The following is a 20,999-nucleotide window of genomic DNA, read 5'->3' on the forward strand; positions in this document are numbered from 1 at the left end:
AACCATGCTCGCTGACCTTTATCAACAAGAAGATGCTCACCATGGGAGTTTAAGAACTCTGTGATGGGAGTTTTGAAAAGAGTGATCAATCTGTCCAATGTCAAACTTCTTAACTAAACTTATCTTGAAATCACTTCACTTCCTGTCCTGTGGGTCTGTACCACTCTGGTACTCCTGGAGCTGTGAGTACAGACTAAAACAAAGCAAGTGTCACCTTCTTTGCACTGCAGGAGGAAGCAGTAGATTGTTCTCCTTGCCCCCTGGGCTGGCCCCACTGTTGCCCCTGGGAGCAGGAGGGCTGGGAGATGGCCAGGATGCAGAGTTGTAGCTGCCCCCTCAGCCAACATGGGAGGCAGGTCAGCATGACCCCAGTAGCACCATGATATGCTTTGCTTTTGGCCCTGTAAGTGCAGGGCTCCCTGCGGTTTGGTGGGCCACACAGAGACCTACCACCCACCACCTCTTGGAGTGGAAACTCTGTAGGAGCTTTTGTTACAGTGCTGCCAGTGGGGCTTGTCATGAAGCAGAAATCCTCAAAGCAGCTCTGTGAGCAGTGGCTGGTCTTGGTGCTGGGCCCCTGCTGCTGAGCACAGATGGGGACCAGGGAAAAATTTGTCTATATTTGTCTCTCAAGGGAAGTCCTAGTGATGTAGGGGTCAGTCTCTCCTCCCAAGCAAAAAGGGATAAGAGGAAATGGCCTCAAGTTACACCAGGGGAGGTTTCAGTTGGATTTTAGGAAAAATTTCTTCACCAAAAGGGTTGTGAGGTATTGGAACAGGCTGCCCAGGGAAGTAGTTTAGTCTTCATCCCTGGAAGTATTCAAAAGACATGTAGATGTACTACTTAGGGACATGGTTTAGTGGTAGACTTCGTAGTGCTAGGTTAACAGTTGGACTTGATCTTGGAGATCTTTTCCAGCCTAAGTGAATCTATGATTTGTAACTGGAGCTGGCTGAATTCACCAGTGCCCACACACTCAATCCATGGACACCCACATTCGCAGCCCCGAGCACCAGCATGGGACCCCCACCCGCCCGATGCCTGCAGTCTGACTCCAGTAGCCAGCAGCCAGCCCACTCACCCCAGTCCCCAGGAGCTGCCACCGGGTCCCTGCTGCTCCCTCCCCCCCCACAGGACAGAGACTAAGATCACTCAGAGAGGTTGCTGAGAGAGGTTTTAATGGGGAGACAAGATAGGCTGTGGCAATCAGGTGCAGGGCTCGGCCAGACAAACGTGCTGACCGGCTACAGCTCACACGCAACCGGCCCCTTTCCTACCCTTTCTGTCTGTTCCCCATTTTTCTGCCCCCTGGCCCTTTCCCCTGCTCATTGCCTCATCACCTGGCACAGTCCCAGTGACCCCCTCTGATATCCTGGACCCTCAGGTCTGCATCCTCATCAGTCACTAAGTCCCAGTTCATGTGCAGTTTCTTGACAGTCCATACGTTAGTGTGAGTGACTGTCTTGTCTTTGTTGCCATTACGTTTGTTTACCATATTTGTGTCTCTGTGTACTTTATTGCTTCCCCCTTTTCCACTTGAGGAGGTCTTCAATCAGATAACAGTAATGGAAGAAACGTTCTCACACTCCATGTATCCTTACCAGCAGTGTGACTGACTGGACTCGGTCCTGGTTAATACCTCTGTTACTTGTCGGTCAGGTTTGTGTCTGTCTGTGTTCTTGTTTATAGCTTCCTCCTTTTCTTAATATCCCCTTTTGTGTTGAGAAAGTCCTTGAACAGACACCCTTAAACGAGCAGACACTCTCTCCTTCCACATATCTTTACAATTAGCATGTAATTGAAAAATACTATCACAACTGTGTTAGAAAGGAATATGGAATAGAATATAGCAGAAAAAAAAATGAAAAAAAAAATCTTTATTTTACAGTTGTACAAATAAAAAAAACAATCCCCAATAGCTATACTTGAAATAATATTAAAGTGTCAGACATGACAATCCTGACAGAATACATATCAATACTTTAAACCACAGAAATTGTATTACATATGCTCAGTAGCAATAGTACTGTGCAGGAATGATGCTCTCTGTAAACGCTCTTCATCTGTTTTATCTACATTTAGAAGAATTGTGCTTTTCCCTACACAAAGTAACAGTGCTCTTAAAAATAAATAATGTGCAATTTCAGAGTCATATCCTGAAATATGCTAATCTAGATCCCCATCTAAATCCTGGACATGTCTCACCCAGGAAAGTCACTGTAAGGAGTGCTCAGCACTTTTCCAGATCAAAAACACAAATAAAAGGTACTGAACCCACAGCTCTTTTTCTTCAAATTGCAATGAAATTAAAAGAAAAGAAAAGAAAAGAAAAGAAAAGAAAAGAAAAGAAAAGAAAAGAAAAGAAAAGAAAAGAAAAGAAAAGAAAAAGAAAAAGAAAAAGAAAAAGAAAAAGAAAAAGAAAAAGAAAAAGAAAAAGAAAAAGAAAAAGAAAAAAAAGAAAAAAAAGGTGCTGTCCTCAAGTCATCAATGTCTTGATTTTATTGTTTAACAAAATAATGGTACAGTTTTTATTAGACATTAGATTGTGTAAACTGGCCAAAGTTTGAAAGGCTCAGTAGATCTTGTGTCTGGAGAGTGGCTTAGAGCTGTGGGAGAAAGAATTGTCCCAAAGCTGAAAATGTAACAATCAAAGGTATTTATCTATTATTTTTATGAAATATAAGAGAAAAACTCTCTGCCACAGAAACATTAACATAGCAATTTGAAAAATATACACTGCTGTCCTGATGTAGCTCCCGGTTCTTATTTTTAACATACATTTAGGAACCATAGCTGGCAATTGATACGATTTATGTGAGGATGAATTTGAGGAACACTCAGTCTTTAGGTGTTCCACAGATGATCCTCAACAGCGCAGATATTGTCACAGTATTAGGGATCCTTATTTTTATCCTATATACTTCATATTAGCTGTTGATAGTGTTGGATGATAAAAGTAATAATCATAATAAAGCCTGCTTATCTGATATGTGCTGTAGGCAACACACGATATATGAATGTTTATGAAAAAGAGAAATCATCCAAGGCAGCTACAGAGGCTTAACCTGATGACTGCTGCACTGAGAAGGACCAAAAGGTGAAACTTATTCTGCTGTAAAGTCCCTATTCATCTAAGGCATCCCTCTCCTTCCCCAGTCATCTGTAGGGAAAGGGTCACACAGGGGAAGTTAACTGGTCTCTTTCAGGACCTGGGCTGCCTGGATACAAATACACAAAGACTTCCAGGGCAATATAGAGCCATGATGTTTAAGGGAAGGGTGTGAGAGGATGTGTGCAATGAGTCCACTGTCACAGCCTCCCAGCAATGAGAGGGCTAACAGGAAAACATCTGAGCATATCCAACCTCAGGTCACTCTACTATAACCGATGGTCACAAAGCACCTCAAAATGGACACTTTGCAGCATACCAAACTGCATACATGCCAGGGACCCCCAGAAGCTTCGGGTTCCATCTGGACACATGCATATACACGTATATATATATTAATTCATACAAGAGCAATAGCCTAAAAAGTCTCTTTGCACTTGTAAAAACCTGCATGGTCAAAGATTACAACTGCTAATTGCCTCAGATGATGTTCTGAAACCTGGCACTCACCTCCTTACAAGTCCAACTCAGGACAAAGCTGAGGCAGGTGAGACAAGAGATGGGTTAGTGAGGAGTCACTATGCTTTCTGTGTGGAGACACACCTGGGTGTCAGTTTGAGTGGATGGTGCTTCAAGAAGCATTGGGGGTGAGGATAAAAAGCCACAAGACCGCAGCTCGTGGTGCCAGAAGTGTAAAATATGAAGTGTGAAATATGAAGTCTGCAGGTTAAGGCCCAGTTTTGAGAAGGTATAGACAAGCTACTGTTGCCTTGGAAGCAGGTGCTACTGTCACAGCATGTGTCAAAGCAGCTTTGAGAAACCTTGCCCTGAATCACCCTATCAGACATTAATCACAAGGTGGAAATTTGGACTCCATGGCTTGTGTATTAAAGTTTCATTCACAAAGAATCAAATGTGACTCTTGCAAAACAGGCTCAGGACAAATTTTTCTTCATCTGCTGACTTGCAAAGGCAATCTTTGGAGTGGATGATATGCCAGAGGGTCATGCTACTATCCAGAAAAACCTGGACAAGCTGGATAAATGGGCTGACACGAACATCATGAAGTTCAACAAGAAGAATGCAAAGTCCTGCACTTGGGAAAGAACAAGCCTATTGTGACGGTGACAGAGCACTGGGACAGGTGACCCAGAAAGTGTGTGCAGTCTCCCTCCTTGGAGGTGTTCAAAAGCCATTTGGACATGGTCCTGGGCAACCTGCACTAGGTGGCCCTGCTTGAGCAGGGTGGTTGGACCAGATGAGAACCCTTCCACCCTTGGCCATTCTGTGTGATTCTCTGTGACTAAAACCTGCCCTGAGGTTAAACAAACAAATAAAACAAAACAAAACAACAAACCAACAAAACAAAAACAACAGCAACAACAATAAACTGTCAGTTTGTGTTTTAGTCTACTTGAATTCCCTTTTTGGCCTAACACTAAAGTGAAGAACAAAAGATGTTCTCAGAGTAAAAGGTAAAGCTCATCAGGTGCTTTTCTGAGCTTCTGTGAGACTGTTATCTGTGAATTCAACAAGGGAAAGTCAGTCAATGTATATAAAATATGTTTTAAAAAATTGACAGCAGCAAAACCCTAACAGAAGGAAGAGGAATGCGCCCACCCTTCATCAAGGAAATACCCTTGTCCTAAACTACAGGTTTATACAGCATACATAGAACACTATGTGGTTGATCAACAAGAATTAAATGCATTCTGGTCTGTACTACCTACTACCTAGTGCTGTCTTGGTTTCAGTGGTGATCACATAAGCTGAAGTAAACTGTCCTGTGTAGGAGAGACAGGTGAATAAGAAAAGATGCTACTGTGTCCTAGGTACAGCATAATGACTTTCTGTTTCCCATCAACTTCTGGCAAACACGTTTACAAGGCAGTGGTTTACCCTACTGCACTTGCATAATCACAGACCTCTGGCCATGCATAATGAAACACATGTGAACTTAAGAGGAAAAATAGGTAACAAGTGATATTTTTAGCTAGTAAATATTTTTGAGTATTGTGCTACATATGAAAGTGCTCAGACTAGCTCAAAGTTCAAGAGATGCACTGAATATAATATTTGGAAATGAGGACCTAAACTAGAGTTGAAAACACAGCAAGAAAATATCCACACATTGTACCTGCATGTCTCCTTCTTATCCTAGACTGACATGAAAATGGTGGAACCACAGTGTTCTTCCTTTACCTGCTCCATTAGAGATAACACATATCATTATGCACACACATTTTGTATCTTTGTACAAGTTGCACTGACACTCCACCCTACCCTACCCTAATGTAATTCCTTCTTCTCTTTTCTGAAAGAAGAGAGGAAAAGAATTCTCATTTTCATGAATAAACAAGATGCTCAGAAAAATCAATGTAAGATAATGCAGCTCTATGTTATTTCAGGCAATTACATATCAGAACATCAAGCTCACAGAAAAGAGGTATATTAGAGATATCATCCAACACCATTAGAAATTTAAGCTTTAAAAGAACTGCTTGATCTGCAGTTCATTTATTTTGCATTTAATTGGCTAAACCATTTTTTTTTCTTTAAACATGTTCCACTATGTCACCTGAGTTCCTTTAGACTTTATGTTTTCCTTTCAGTTAGGAATAAAAAAATCATATTTATATTTGAATGTGTGAAATAACTTCTTTACTCCTGCAGATTTTTCTGAAGAATTAAATTCTATAGGCAAAGTAAGTCAAGAGTCTTTGCTTTGAGATGCTTCACTCAAAACTTAAAAAACATGTTCCCTTCAGCAGCAAAGAAACATCATACTAAATCTACTCTATTTCTTCAAGGAAAGGAAAAATAGTGTACACTATAAGAGCAATCTTTGGTACCAAAAATAAGGGCACCTTTTTGTAAGTGTGTCTTCAAATCTGAACACAACAGAAACACTTCTCATTAAAAAATGGCTCAAAATGACCTATCTCTGAGTGGTTCCATGTATTGACAGCTGTAGCTAGAAAAACAATTGGGAGGTTAAAGGTTGTGTGACAGCAGGATACAACACAACAACAATTGACAAAGTATTTGATATTTCCCTCCACCCTCCCACCTCTTTTTTTTTTTTTCTTTTTTTTTTTTTTCCCAAGACAATTCAATAAGATATTTACTTTTAATTATTCATAACATTCTTAAAACAGTTTAAGGATTCAAATACTCAAAAACAACAAAATTCAACCAACAGCAATAAGAAAAACAGCAACAAAAGCTGAGGTTATAATACAAGATCAGAAACAGTCCCCTGACTGAAGGCATTTACTTATTTGTTTGATCTTATAGACTTCACTTTCTCTACTCAATCCCATCATGATTTTTTTCTCTTTTCCTGCAAAAGCCTGGTTTATTTGCTCAAGAGAATATTCAATCCATGGGGGATTTCTTCTGTGGGCTGTCTGACCACAGTGGCAAGTCAGCAGTAAGCAGGCTATATTTTTCTTCTTTAATTCATGATGAATGTATCACTGGATTCTGTAAACACTACTGAGTATACATTCAAGCTTTGTTCTTAGTGAAAGTGGCACTTACTTGAACCCTTGCAGTCAAGATAGCTTAGTTTTATAGCACTTTACAGGTATAATAGCTGGTTATGTACTTCTGATAAAATTCCTTTTTCCAATGGCTTAGCGGGTATTGACACATATCCTCACTGGGATCCCATTGCCATTCCACAACATCTTTATGATGAAGTGCATCTTCTGTACTTCTTACTGTACTTTGCATGTGCTTTATTGCTGTACACATTTCCCTGTTGTTAATTTAAGTGCTCCTCTGTTATGTAATACATATAACGTTTTAAACTCTAATGGCATCCTGTGAGGACTGGCATTAGAAAAGTACCGATACTTCAGATCATCATAATAATGATATTTGACTGGTTTTCCATGTAAATCCTTCGGGAATGGCCAAAATCCATACAGGTGAATTTCATCACAAAATCTGGTGGCAAGCGTGTACATGAGGAGACCAGTGCTGGGTCGTTTGATGTGGACCTTGTTCGTCAGCCAATAGCTGCAAAGAAAAAAAATACGTTAAAATATCTCATACAACTTAGTGTGAATTAATCATGTCAGTAATGTAAAAGTGCTGATTGTGGATGACACCAACATGACACATTGGAGTGTCAACACACTGGAGGGAAGGAATGCCATCCAGAGGGCCCTTAACAGGCTTGAGAGGTGGGCCTGTGTGAAACTTATGAAGCTCAACAAGGCCAGGTACAAGGTGCTGTGTCTGGGTCAGGACAATCCTAAACACAAATGCAGGCTGGGTGAAGAATGAATTGAGAGCAGCCCAGAGGATAAGGACCCAGGGGTGCTGGTGGATGAAAAACTGAACATGAACTAGCAATGTAAACCAAGAGTATCCTGGGCTGCATCAAAAAAAACCTGTAGCTAGCTAGCAGGTTGAGGCAGCGACAAGAGAAAGACATGGACCTGCTGGAGCAAGTCCAGGGGAGGGCCACAAGGATGATCAGATAGCTGGAGCACCTCTACTGTGAAGACAGGCTGATGGAGCTGGGAGTGTTCAGCCTCAAGAAGAGAAGGTTCTGGAGAGGCTTCATTGCAGCCTTTCAGTACTTAAAAGGGGCTTATAAAAAAACAGATGGGGAGAGATTTTTACTAGGGATGATACTGACAGGAAAATAAGTAATGGTTTTAAATTAAAAGAGGCTAGATTTAAATTACATATTAGGAAGAAGTTCTTTACTATGGTGGTGGTGAGGCACTAGAACAGGTTGCACAGAGAAGCTGTGGATGCCCCATCACTGGAGGTGTTCAAGGCTTGGTTGGATGGGGCTTTGAGAAGCCTGGTCTAGTAGGAGCTGTCCCTGCCCATGGCAGGGAGTTTATACAAGGTGATCTTTAATGGTCTTTTTCAACTCAAACCATTCTGTGATTCTAAACTTATTTTTATCTATTCATCTTTTTACATTTATTTTAAATATAAAACAAACAAAAAGTTTATTCTCTCTAAGCTGAGATCATGAATGGTGACACTGGATTTGGCATGCCTTTACACCACCTAGAAGAAAAGTGACAGTGCTGAAGAAAAGCTGTCTAAATGAAGTTCTCAGTTCAGGCTTTAAACCTAATAAGAACTCACAATTTCTGCAAATGCTAGAAAATTGCAGTTAACCTCCTCACTCCAGAGGTCAGGCAACACAGCCTCTTGCTATAAGCTTTAATCTCCTGCAGCAGCCAGTTCACCTTATCAAATCACCCCTACTCTTGCCAAGTGATTATTTCACAGATTATTTGACTAAAAAGAAAAAAAAAAATAAAAATACTAAATGTAACACATTACAGAACTTAATACAAATGAAGCTTTACTTACTTTGCTTCTGAGTAACTACTCAAAGCTTCCTGTTTGCTAATGGCAGTCTTTGAAAATGTCAAAATCTTACATTAATAATTGAAAAATGGTTTGTATTTATTTATGCACACAATCCTACTGAAGCTATGGGACTGCTTGTTTGTTTGTTTGTTTTTCTGATCCAGTAATAACATGTCTGATTGCGAATTTAGAAGCCACAGGGAGTTTTCAAAGACACAAGCAGTGGGTAGATACAGAACAAATGTGAGAACTGAACAGGATTGCAGCATGTAACTCACATTGGTACCTTCAAAATTTGTCACCAACATTGTTTTTCACCCCCAGTCTTTAAAAATAAAACTTCAGTGAAATACTGCTAGCCTGGTTTGGCAATATATATAGTAAATATACATAGTAAATAATAGCAGTCTGGAAGTACTGATAAAATGCTTTTCCCAGGTCTGATTCAATATAGAGTTTATTAACACTTTACAGAAACACTGAAAGGCATATAGAAACCTAAACCTGGTCAAACTGTGGAAACAAGCAGCTGCAAGTAGGGAAACAAATCAGGACCTTACATAGCATTGCCACACAAACCTAAACCATTGCACTGTATTGCTGTTTTCTGAGGTAACTGTAGATTGTTAATTATTTCTACCACAGCCTAGACAAGGCGGCAAGGGAGATTAGCCGCACTGGACCAGAGTTAGCCATTTGTTAAACAGGGTTACAATAAGTTTGCAGTTTAGAGTATACAACCAGATTAATTTAAAGGCACTTAGGGATAAAGCAGGATGATACTTGATAACATCCACTCATTTGAATGAGAAAAGATACCAAAAAATATGTCTTTAATCGAATGTTTAAGTGTCTTAAAAGCATCAGGTGCTATGCAACATTAAAAATAATCATCCCATTGAACCTGGCCTCTTCAGTTTCCCTCTTTTCCAAAAATACACAGGCCCTAAAGGCTGATGTTTTTCAAATCACAGACATATATATGTGTGAAAGAGATTTTTTTTTCTATTGTAGTCAAATTCTTTTTAGAAAACTGAAGGATTCTATAAGCAGAAAGCAATTCTAGGCTGACTGATTGCCTTTCCAAAGTCCACAGAGGGAATGACTCAGAATTTTGTTTGGCTGTAAAAAAAAAAAAACAAAACAAACAAACAAACAAACAAAAAAACACAGGATGGTAGAAATCATATTCGAAAAGCAAATGCAATGGGAATAGTTACATATACAAATGACTCATGTACTATACACCAGTTTTCCAATGTTTTCCTAAACCTGAGTTTTCAGACAGAAGTTCTGGAGATATTAAGCAGTTTGCTTCCTACTCTGAGAAAATTATCCATCCTTTTAAAACAAGACAATCAAAGGGGAGATTCTAGTGACTCTTGATCAACTGCTGGCTGAAGATGAGCCAGCAGTGTGCCCAGGTCACCAAGAAGGCCAACAGCATCCTGGCTTATATCAGGAATAGTCTAGCCAGCAGGACTAGGGAAGTTATTGTCCCTCTGTACTTGGCTGTGTTGAGACTGTACCTCAAATAGTGTGTTCGGTTTTGGGGCTCTTACTACAAGAAGGACACTGAGTTTCTGGAATACATTCAGAGAAGAGCAACAAAGTTGGTGAAGAGACTAGAAAACAAGACTTATGAACAGGGGGAAACTTATGAACATCTGGAGAAAAGGAGGCTGGGGGAAGACCTTGTTGCTCTCTAAAACTACCTGAAAGGAGATTGCAGAGTTATGGGTGTGGGTCTCTTTTCTCAGGTGACAAGCAATAGGATGTAAGTAAACAGATTCAGCTTGCAACAGGGGAGGTTTAGATTGGATATTACGAAGAATTTCTTCATGGGAGGGGTGGTTGTGCATTGGAATGGGCTGCCCAGGATAGTTGCCATCCCTGGCAATATATAAGAAATCTTTGGATGTGACACATAGAAGGACATGGTTTAGACTTGGCAGTGTTAGACTGATGGTTGGACTTGATGATTATAAGGGTCTTTTCCAACCTAAATTATTCTGTGATTATTTTTTTCATTTTTTTTTTAATTTATTTTTATTTTTATTTTAATGTTTGCTTGTAGAGATGTTATTGAAAAAACAATGCTGACCACTTTTGGCAATTTGCATCACGGATATAAAACAGACTGAAACTGAAACGCAATTATTTACTTTTTGTAGAAACTAGCATTTCCCTCTTCAGAAGTAATTTGGTGCCCACTCTAATCACATGCAGTCAACTATCTACATGAATGTACATGAGTGTCTTTAGCCAAACAGTAATCAAACTTGTTGCATTTAGTAAAATACTGCTATCGTCTAAGCTGAACTTCAACTTTACAGGAATAGGAAAATGGCTGTGATGAAGAAAATTAGCAGTAAAAAGGTATATCTAAATATCTTAAAAGGCCACAACAACTACTTAGTGAGAGTTTCTGTACAGGAATAAGGATTAAAGATGTAATAAAGAGCTTCTCACAATTTTAGAATTTAAATGCAAATCCTTTCTTCTGCTTTTCATAGTCCAAAATCATAGATAAAGGACATTTAACTTATTGATTTCCAAATTCTGAATTCAAAATATGGTACTGGTTGTGCTTACTGTTGAAAGTTTGCAACCCGGCATAAATCCTGCCCCAGAACAAAAGAATACAAGTAACTCAATGAATGAAATGGTTAGAGGCATTCAGAGCTCCAGCTTCCTGCAGCACGTTTGATCTTTGCAAACTCCTGGCTCCCAACCTCTTCTTGAGTTGATAAAATGGACTGTGTGGTGTGAGTAGCCTTTGTGATTTTGGTACTGAAATATGTGTTATCTTTTAAGTCACTCAAGCTTAGTCACTTAGCTACTCAAATATGAAGCTTTGTTAAGGCTGAATTTTAGAGATAACTGATGTTGTAAATGCTTTTTTTGCACCTGCTTTCAGTTTCTAAAGTTTTGTTATAACATCAGTTTAAGCCTAAACTTAAAGATAAGCCATAATATATTCTTCTTACCTGTTTATCTGATATGCACTAATTCTCTGTGCAACTAAGATTAGAAGGTGAGGGAAGCACACAGATCCAAAAGCACACAGCACCACAGATCCAAAAGAGGATCATTTGTTTCTCACAACTTGTCTCCAGATCTTCACTAATGACAAGGCAATTCCTGATTTTCAGGTAGGATAGAGAAGTAATTTAAATCTACAAAGGAATAGGTGAATCTTGCCGTGTTAGAAGTTGGAGTCCACTATTAAGCCCATATGTATCTGGCTGCAGTCACATACTGCATCACTGCAGTACTCCAGTGACTTGTTCTGATAATTGTGCTAAAAAACCTCCGTTGTGTGGCCATGCTGTAAAGCAGACTACTTAATTTAGAGAAATGTGCCAATGTGTAAAAGCACTTCATTTCTGTAGCTTTGATGACTTGAAGATAGGTAGCTTAGAAAAAGACTGCAGAGTTTGCCTGCCCATCCCCAAAGCCACTGCCAGTCTGTCCTCACAAGAAAAGGCTTCTCATTACTTACTGTATTCTCTCTTGCCTTACACGTTTTTGCTGCCTGCCAAGATGCCCAGGTCTTTTCCAGGAGAGCTGATCTCAGCCACTTGGTCAGCCCCCAGCCTGCATTGTTACAAGGGTTACCCCTTCCCTGTTGTAGGACTCCACATTTGTTCTTGCTGAATTTCTTAAGTGTCCTGCTGGTCCGTGCCTCCAGTCATCCAGCTAGGTTTTCACCCAGCTAGTTGTCCAGTCATCCACAGTATAATATCCTAAACTGAATACAAGAGTATTCTGGAAGACAGTGCCTAATGCCTTGCTGTCATTGAGGTGTATGACACACAGTGCCCTCCCCTCATATACAAAATGTAGAATGTTTATAAAATGCACTGTTATTTTACCAGCTAAACTTAATAAAAGTGTGCAGTTGTCCCTTCATAAAGCAAGTTCCTTTTATGTGACTCGCCTTTGTCACATAAGATCATTTCTATTCCTATTCACACTGACAACAAACAAATTCTAATTGCTACTCTTAGAAAAGATTTTGACATTTTCTTGTGGAAGCTTATTTTTGTATTTCTATAAGAATAAAACTATAATCATCAGCAGACAGCAGTAGTACTCGATCAATAGAAAGTTGCATATTGAGAGATTTTGCAAGGATGTGTCCTGTTACTATGTGAAAGTAACACAATGGTCTGACATTGTGGAATAGGAAACATTGCTGAAATGAATGGAGATAGCAGGGGCAAAAAGTTGAGGATAGGACTGAAAATAAAAACAGAGCTTGCTAGATTCAAGGAAAAAAAAATAAGATACAATTCAATAATTCATTTACTTCTTCAGAGGTGCATGCAGAGGTTAGAACTGGTCAAAAGCTGCATGTGAGCCAACAAGGCAAACTACCAATACCTTTACTATTATGTGTCTGTCATTTGAGATGCTTGCATGTCAATTCTTCTTATCCCAGAAACTGAAATAAGTCTTTCCACTCCACATAAAGAAGCAGAAATTGGATGACTCTTTACCAAAATGTTGCCATCCCACACTTGCTGTACCTCTATCAGAATCAAGCAAATTACATTAGAAAAATAGAAGCTTAAGGATTTTTTTTTTTACCATTGCAGTCAACAAACTCTCAGAATACCTAAGATCTGGCTTTCTAAATCTGCTTTTGAGTGTGTGTGTGTGTGTATACACTTGTTTTGTTATTGTTGTTGTTGTTGTTTTTAAATTTATTATTTCTTTCAATCATCAGAAAGTCATATTTTCTTAACCTCAGCTGAGCTCAAACTGTTTAATTCAACCTTGAATAAAAATAATTGAAAGAAAGTAAAACCAAATGAAACGTAGAGTGTGAACAGAATATAATATAAATAATTCCTTCTTTGATCAGGCAGTAAACCACCTGGCAAAATGATTACCTCCAATCACAAGCACAACACTCCAACCCAGTTCTTTGCCACTGGGTTCTGAAACAGTTACAATGCAGTGCAAGTTACAAATCAGGTTTACTGTACATTGGTCTTAAGCCTTGTGTCAGCAGTAAATTGGTATCATTTGTAATGATCTGGAAAAATGAGTAGAACCATGAAGGAAAGGAGTATGAGCAGCAAAACTCCGTCTACAGTACAAAACTGCAAGAAAAGCAATTAAGGATGTAAAAGTCCACACTGTATGTGACATGCATCACTTTTATATACCCAGTAATCACTGGTACAAGATTGCTTTGACACTTGCACTCATGTTTTTATGGAACCTCAATATTTTGTCCTTTAAAAATACTGAACCTGTTTCTGCAATATGAAAATATCACCTATAGCTTAATTGCAGTCAAAACCACCAGGCTTCCACATCTAGCAAGATACCTTTAACAATTATAAAAATTGAATGCGCTATTATCAGCATGATTTCACGTGAAATGTTAATTGAATAATGTGTTACTACCTGGTAATGACTCCCCACAGCTATTGACAAAAAATAAGTTTGAATAAGCACACAAAAAATATAGGCATCCACTTTAAAGATAGTTGATAAACGATCTTGCCACAAATGAGTAATATATAGAAGAACTGATGCCAATCTTCATGACATAAACTGGAGAATTCAGATAACAATTGTTTACTCTGCTCATGTGGAATAAGTGACTTCTGAATAGATTAAAACATGATATGTTCTTTCTGAAGGCTGTACTCAGTCAACAGGGAAAATCTGACCCGGTGGGCTACTTTCAGTTTAGCATATTTAATGTTTTTACTTGTTGAGTCTACATACCAAATTCCACAGGGTTGCTCAGTATAAATGGGATCAGAATCAGTCTGGGTATATTCCACTGCACTTTTAATTACTTTTCTGGAAAGGACTGAATCTGAGGAAACATATATATTTATAACACTGAATAGCTCTGCAAGATTACATATCAAGCTCTGTTCATTGAGTGTCAGGCTGATCCCTTTGTGAACCTATTCATACACATTTGCCTGTCACAGAAATTCCTTCTACAGCCACTAAATGGAGGGAGTATTTCAAATTAACAATCTCAGAAATTTGATACGGCACATGAAGAAGCTAGAGCTTGTATATTGTCTCACTTATGCTCTCTCAAAAAATATCCTCAAAAAAAAAAAGAAAAAACATGACATGGGGTAACGGGAGAAAAAAGTAACTTATGCATGAAGAGACAGAAAGCAGAGTAGTATAAAAAAGAGAAAACTAAGAAAGTTTCAAACTTATGTAGTGTGTAAAGAAGGTGAACAGGCTTTTCTTTTTTTTAACTTTAAAACAAGTACTACTACATAAAAGCTATGGACCCAATGGAGATATTCAATGGTACATCTAAAGTAGGCAGATGAAAGTACTTTTTCATACAATGCACAACTGAACTATGAAATTCATTGTTAGAGGATGTTTTGGATGACAATAGCCAACCTATTAAAAAGTGTCAAATTGGTAACATCCACAAATACAACATTGCAGATGAAGCTCCTTCTCAGGGATCTGTTAAACTGCTGAACACAACTTGGCATCTCTGCTGTTACTTTTATGTGTTGGCACCTGGCATCAATATGACCACAAGCTAGGGAGAGCTTGAACAGACACTTTTATGGTCTTAGATCCAGCATGGCATTGGACTTGATGATCCTTGGTGGGTCCCTACCAACTCGGGATATTCTATGATTCTATGGCATGCTGGATAACATGGTGCAAATAGCAAATTATACTGAAGAAAGAGGTATCTTGTCACGAGAGCAGCAGACAGTTTACTAGGAATTTATGTTTGTAAATGTAGTCAGTTACATATTTATTCCCAAAAAAAGAGAAGTTGAATCACTTGTCTGACCTTAAACATCCTGTGGTCAAAGCCTAAAATTTCACTAAAATTCCACAACCCTTCATCTAACCCTCTCAGTTTATATGATTCTATTAATTAAAAATATGTATTTTCCCATTCCTTACTGAGATATGCCTTAGGCAGAAGACTGCATTACAAAAATGTGAAAGAATTAGTGTAAATAATACTGTTGTGAGTGTGACAGTCAGCATGGAAACACTGCTGAAGGTTTGCATAAGACCTATTTTATAGTTTTCAATGTACTCTATTTTGAAATGGTATACACAAGAACTGTTTCAGCAAAAGAACATAGCACTTAATGAAAATCTGAAACACTCACCAAAACTGTCACTTGCTGTTTTGTAAGCTTAATTCACTACATCAAAATTAAGGGCTCATTTTTGTTTTCCTATTATTCTTTCACTTACATTGGCAAGTAAATTCAAATTCTTGCATATGAAGCAGATTTCTAAGAACACTCAAGAGCCTGGACTCTGCCTGGCAATCTTCCTGATAAAGAGAGTGAAAAGAACTAATGACATTAATGTTGAACACAGTATGTTGCATCACCACAGCTAAATGTGGGCATGGCCAGCAGGCTGCCTTCAGTGTTAACCACCATTCTGCAGAATCTTAACCACTGTGTGCAGGCTTTACTGTCTCTGGCAAAATAATTGAGAACATATTGAAGCTTACTTTTACCTATCTCAAAATAAAATAGTCCAAATTCCCTGTACAGGAGACTATTCTACTTTGCACCATTGTTCTAGAATGATCTGCTGCCAGAGTGCTTTAGTCAATTTATGGCAAATCACCTCAATAAGAAAGGATCAGCTAAGGATAAAGAAATATCAAGATACAGCATAACACTGCACTTCTGTTGCCAGTGAATAAAGAAACGGTGGTCGAAGTTAAGAACAGTTAAGCATATGAATCTGTTGCTCATACATAAAAAGATTTTGGTGTAATGGCTAGAATCCTCCACAGCCATAAGCCATCTAATACATATTATTTGGAAGGATGGGGCAGTAAAGCTTATAGCTGAAGTAGAGAGACTTCATGGCTAATTAACAAGATACTTTTAAGACGGAGAATGTCTTTGACCCATTTCCATAATATTTCCAAGCCATCACAATACTCTCAACAGAACCCGCACAAGCTTCTTCAGTTTTCATCTACAAAAAAGAAATATTGACCTACATTTAGAAGAAAATCATAGAATGCACAAATCTCTTCAGATATTTGATAAGAACATCCAACCAAAGGAAAAGACCCCTTCTTCAGTCCTTGAATCAATGACAACAGCTTTTTATGTTAAATCATCATTAGTCTTAGTATACTAAGATCCCATGTTGCAGAGTTTTTGACCCATTCTTCATGAACAAGGACTTTCAAAATTGCCCACATATTGTTTTGATTTTAAAACAGGGCAGAGAGACAACAACCTTTTCTTCAGAAAAACCCTCCAACAGATACATGCCACAGCATGACTACAGAAAATATGAGCCTCAGTCTTGTCACATCTTGGAGAAATAAGTTTAAGTCTTCATGTCCTTTGGAAGTGCTCTGCACTCCATGCTGTAGTACAAAGGGAGAGTGAAGGCCATCATCTTCCACCTGCTTCAGTAACTTCTGAAAGAAAAGAGCAGCACATAGAGATGGAACCTGATTTTTAACAGGCAAAGGGCATCCTCAAAGCGTACCTACAAGGCCAAGGTTTTCTTACAAGGCTGGGAGAAGGTCACACTGTCCATACCTCTGCAAGGCTAAGCAAGACTAAGCACCTGACAATCTGACCACTGCTGTCATGAGATGCACTCCTATTTTCTTTCAGAAGTTACTGAAGCAGATGAAAGAGGATCTCCTTCATTCTCCCTTTGTAATACAGCATGGGAGTGCAGACAACTTGCAAAGGACATGAAGGCTTAAACTTGCTTCCCCAATATGTGACAAGATTTAGGTATTCCAGAATGTGGAGCGAAAAAAAAAAAAAAAAAAGTTAAATTTTATAACAAAATTCTAAATTTTAGAAAAATCCAAGTTGTTCTAAGTCTTTATCCAAGCCTGTTCTAAACTTGAAAGTTGTGCCTTTACACAAGCCTGTTTCTACAAAACATACTTCAGCTGAAGACAGTTAATTTCCTTACTTAGCCATGAAACTTTAGTAAATACTCTTATTTTCACACTAGTATGGGCAATGCTGAGTCTATGAAATTGGTTAATGGAAGTCATCTTAAAGTTCTATGGAATAAATAATAGGAATAAAATTCTAAACTATTTAGAAATTGAAGAACCTAATGACTACATATCCAGACAGATAATAAAGACATTCAAAACCTACTAGAGTAAGAAAACAAGTGACTCTTAGGCAAGTAAGATTTCTTTTTTTTTAATATTCTCTATAATTCCAAAGAAATTTCAAAGTTTCTGTTAGAAACACTCTCCTTCTTGAAGAAGTTGAATGTCACTTGGTTTGTTCCAGCAGCAAATAGTAAACCCTGGAAGAAAGGACTTCAAGAAACAGTATCTGCAAAGCTTACAGAACAAAAAATAAATGAAAGTGAACCCACTATTTAAGTAATAAACAACATATATTTATTGCTATTCAATACTACACAATCCAATTAATTCTGCACTTAATCTACAGAAATAGTTGGAATACTTATCTATGTATATTTAAAAAAAATAATAATTGTACTTATCTTTGAAAAGACTTTGTATAAGAAAGAAAACTACGATTTAACACATAGTTCACTTCAGATTTATCTGGTGAGAATAGCTGTCATCACTATAAAAGTGATAGTGTACTAACCTGGTCTAGCAGGTTCATAAAGAACCAGTCTGTAAAGAAACATCTTTCTCTAAATTTCAGTCTCTGGGCTATGTGAAAACAGGATTGCAGAGATACTAGCAGAGGCCCGTATATTTTTCTTTTGTGACTGAAAGTTACTTGTAGCACTAACAGGAGACGCCTCCAAGTGCTTTTGTTGAAAGAGAATTGATGCAGCTTCCAAAATGCTAAACATGTCAAAGTAAGAAACTGATGTCTTTTTTTTTCAAAAGACAGCTACAATGTGACTGATAATGCTTTGCTTTCTTTCCATGAGCAGTATACTAATGATCAAACAGGCAAGATAACTTTTCTGGCTATTTATATGGATACTATCATTCACATTATTTAGACACCAGCTGAGTACAGGTACTCAACAAAAAAACAAATTTCTAAAACTATTTTGTAGATACACCAGTAGACCTCTTCAAAAATATAGATGCATACTGATTTCTCTTAAGGGACAATATCAGCAAAGGTCCACCTTCATACAAGCAACTTTCATGTGGCTGGGTCAAGTGATTGACATACAGACATAACAGTGTTTAAAGATAACTTGTTTAAAGATAAGGGTTGCAAAGGAGATTATATATGAGGAAAATTATCTACTTTGAATTTGAATGTTATTTACATGCTACTGGCCTGTCAGATGTTTTGAACTGACTTTAGTCTGAAAATGCTACAGCTACATGGGATTTTTTGATAAAATAGTTTAAACTCTTCTGTGAGTATTCCATGATATACAGAGAATCTCTGAAGCCAGATACTAACAGAGGAATAAATACTTCGTTATTCAGTTACCTGGATTTCTGGTCCTCTGGAATCAGTTTACATTATTATTATACATCATCTGGAATCAGGTCTACATTAGCAAGCAGTGTGGACAATTAGGATTTGCTCTGTAGGGTGGGACAGTTGGTACTGAGTATGGGATGTCCACACCATGTACATAACATATTTTTTCCACCTGGCACCACAAACTGAGTGTCCATTTGCAGCTGGGACATACTTCCTGTGCCACAGGAATAGCCCAGTTTATTTTCACCTGAAAATAATGTGCTTTAAGACCCTTCCATAACATAAAGAACAGTAAAGGATCAGGACATTTACTTCAAAAATGCCCTGATTCAAACTAAAACCACTCATGTATGGACATCCAATAACAGCTAAATATTGGCTTAAATGGTGGCAGGAACAGTTTCCAAAATATTTCTTGAAGATTGTAATTAGCATGTTTAGGCTGTTCTTCGAAGTTTCATGCTAAAACTAGCCTACTGTACTAGAAAAAGCAACATATCCATCTATCATCTATCTATGTATCTATGTATCCATCCATCCATCCATCCATCCATCCATCCATCCATCCATCCATCTATCCATCCATCCATCCATCCATATTTATATAGATAGATATATCCATAATATCTATATCTATCTATATATAATATCTATAATATCTATTTCCTAATAACGAAGGTGATGTCTTTTTTATTCTCCTCAAAGTCGACAAATCTGTCAAGAATAGAGATCATGAGAAAAGGTGCCAAATCTAAACTGGGTTTGGTACTCATTAAGAAGGAATGGTTGCAACTATGTTAGCACAAAAACTAGGTCTTACTTGGTATTGTCATGCTTTGGTTGCCACTGTGAAGCACAAAGTAAGTAAATAACAGAAAAAAAAAAAAAAAAGAACAAAAAGGAATAACTATGTGCAGATGTATGTGAGAGTGGAACTGCATTTCTGAAGGAGAACATCATCTAGGAAACAGCTACTTATTTTTCAAGACAATTTAGACCAAAATAAAAGCAATGCAATAAGGATATTTTAAATGTGATAAAGACGATCCCAATTGCAGAAGTTGGAAGTAAAGATAACTATATAAGCTTGAATAATTTAACTGTTTATAGCTTAGTGATATTGGCAGACTGGGCTTGACCTACTTCCAACTAATTACATGTCTATACATTCCCTATATTCACTTCATAATAACCATCTTCTCATAGCCTTACTGGTAGGATGTGCATACACATCCTGTAACATTGACATACTATTTTTAAGACTTCCTTATCAAGTTACTTTGTGCTTTTGCACAAAATTCTAATCTTACAAAGGCCATGTTGGAGGAAAAGTTGCAATCTCAGGTATTTGGAAGTTTTCTGATCTTTTTTTCAGTAGGGCTTTGCATTTGATCCACATCGCCTAACAGGAATCTTTCTTCATGACACAATTTCATTAATGATAGGAAAATGTGAGCTACACTATGTCCCCTGTTAAATAAGTATCTCCAAATCTCATGCAATTCAATCAAACAGAAATATTTGGTTGGAACTTCATAAACAACTCGTGTATAATCTTAAAGGCAGTTCAGCTCAATCTTTTGTAGGCCCTTCAGGTCTCTGAAAACCCAAGCTTTCACTACATGATTCTCTTTCATGACCAAGGAAGAAGAAGCAAAATACCCAGCAAAGCTTTTCTAAGTGAGACAGTTTGCTGGCTGGAAGGACATTTCTATCACACAGTCTTATAGACCTACATAATATATAGCGATAACAGCAACAGTCCTCTGTTACTCATGAGTGGAGACAGCAAGACATTCAGAGAATTTGAGTTAATGGTAATGCTCATGACTGGTGAATATGCTAACCACAACAGAAGAGATATGTGCTACTTTGCCCACACAGATTTGCTAATGTGCTTCAACTAGAGAATGTCTCTGCTCTAATACACTTCATCAGACCAGCAACTTTAATTAGCGCTAAGCTCTGAAGTTTTCCTTTGTGATTTAACATACACTAGGGAATCTCTAAACTCATTGTAACTGGTTGAACACCATTATGTCCCTATTCTCAATCACCAATTCAACACACACAAGGAAATAATGGTTAGAAACATTAAGCAT

At 38.0% G+C, this 20,999-nt stretch overlaps 1 protein-coding gene across 1 annotated transcript in view; it reads right to left on the reverse strand.

Moving 5' to 3' along the window:
* Positions 1–1,934: 1,934 nt before the first annotated feature.
* Positions 1,935–20,999, reverse strand: part of ST8SIA4 (ST8 alpha-N-acetyl-neuraminide alpha-2,8-sialyltransferase 4) — a 62,346-nt gene continuing 43,281 nt past the window's right edge. The window contains exon 5 of the mRNA XM_082783168.1: positions 1,935–7,135. Coding sequence (XP_082639294.1) covers positions 6,853–7,135 — 283 coding nt within the window. The 3' untranslated portion in view covers positions 1,935–6,852. The remainder of the gene's footprint in view (positions 7,136–20,999) is intronic.

Source organism: Aythya marila (assembly GCF_965140915.1).
Source record: "Aythya marila genome assembly, chromosome: Z".
Classification (NCBI taxonomy): Eukaryota; Metazoa; Chordata; class Aves; order Anseriformes; family Anatidae; genus Aythya; species Aythya marila.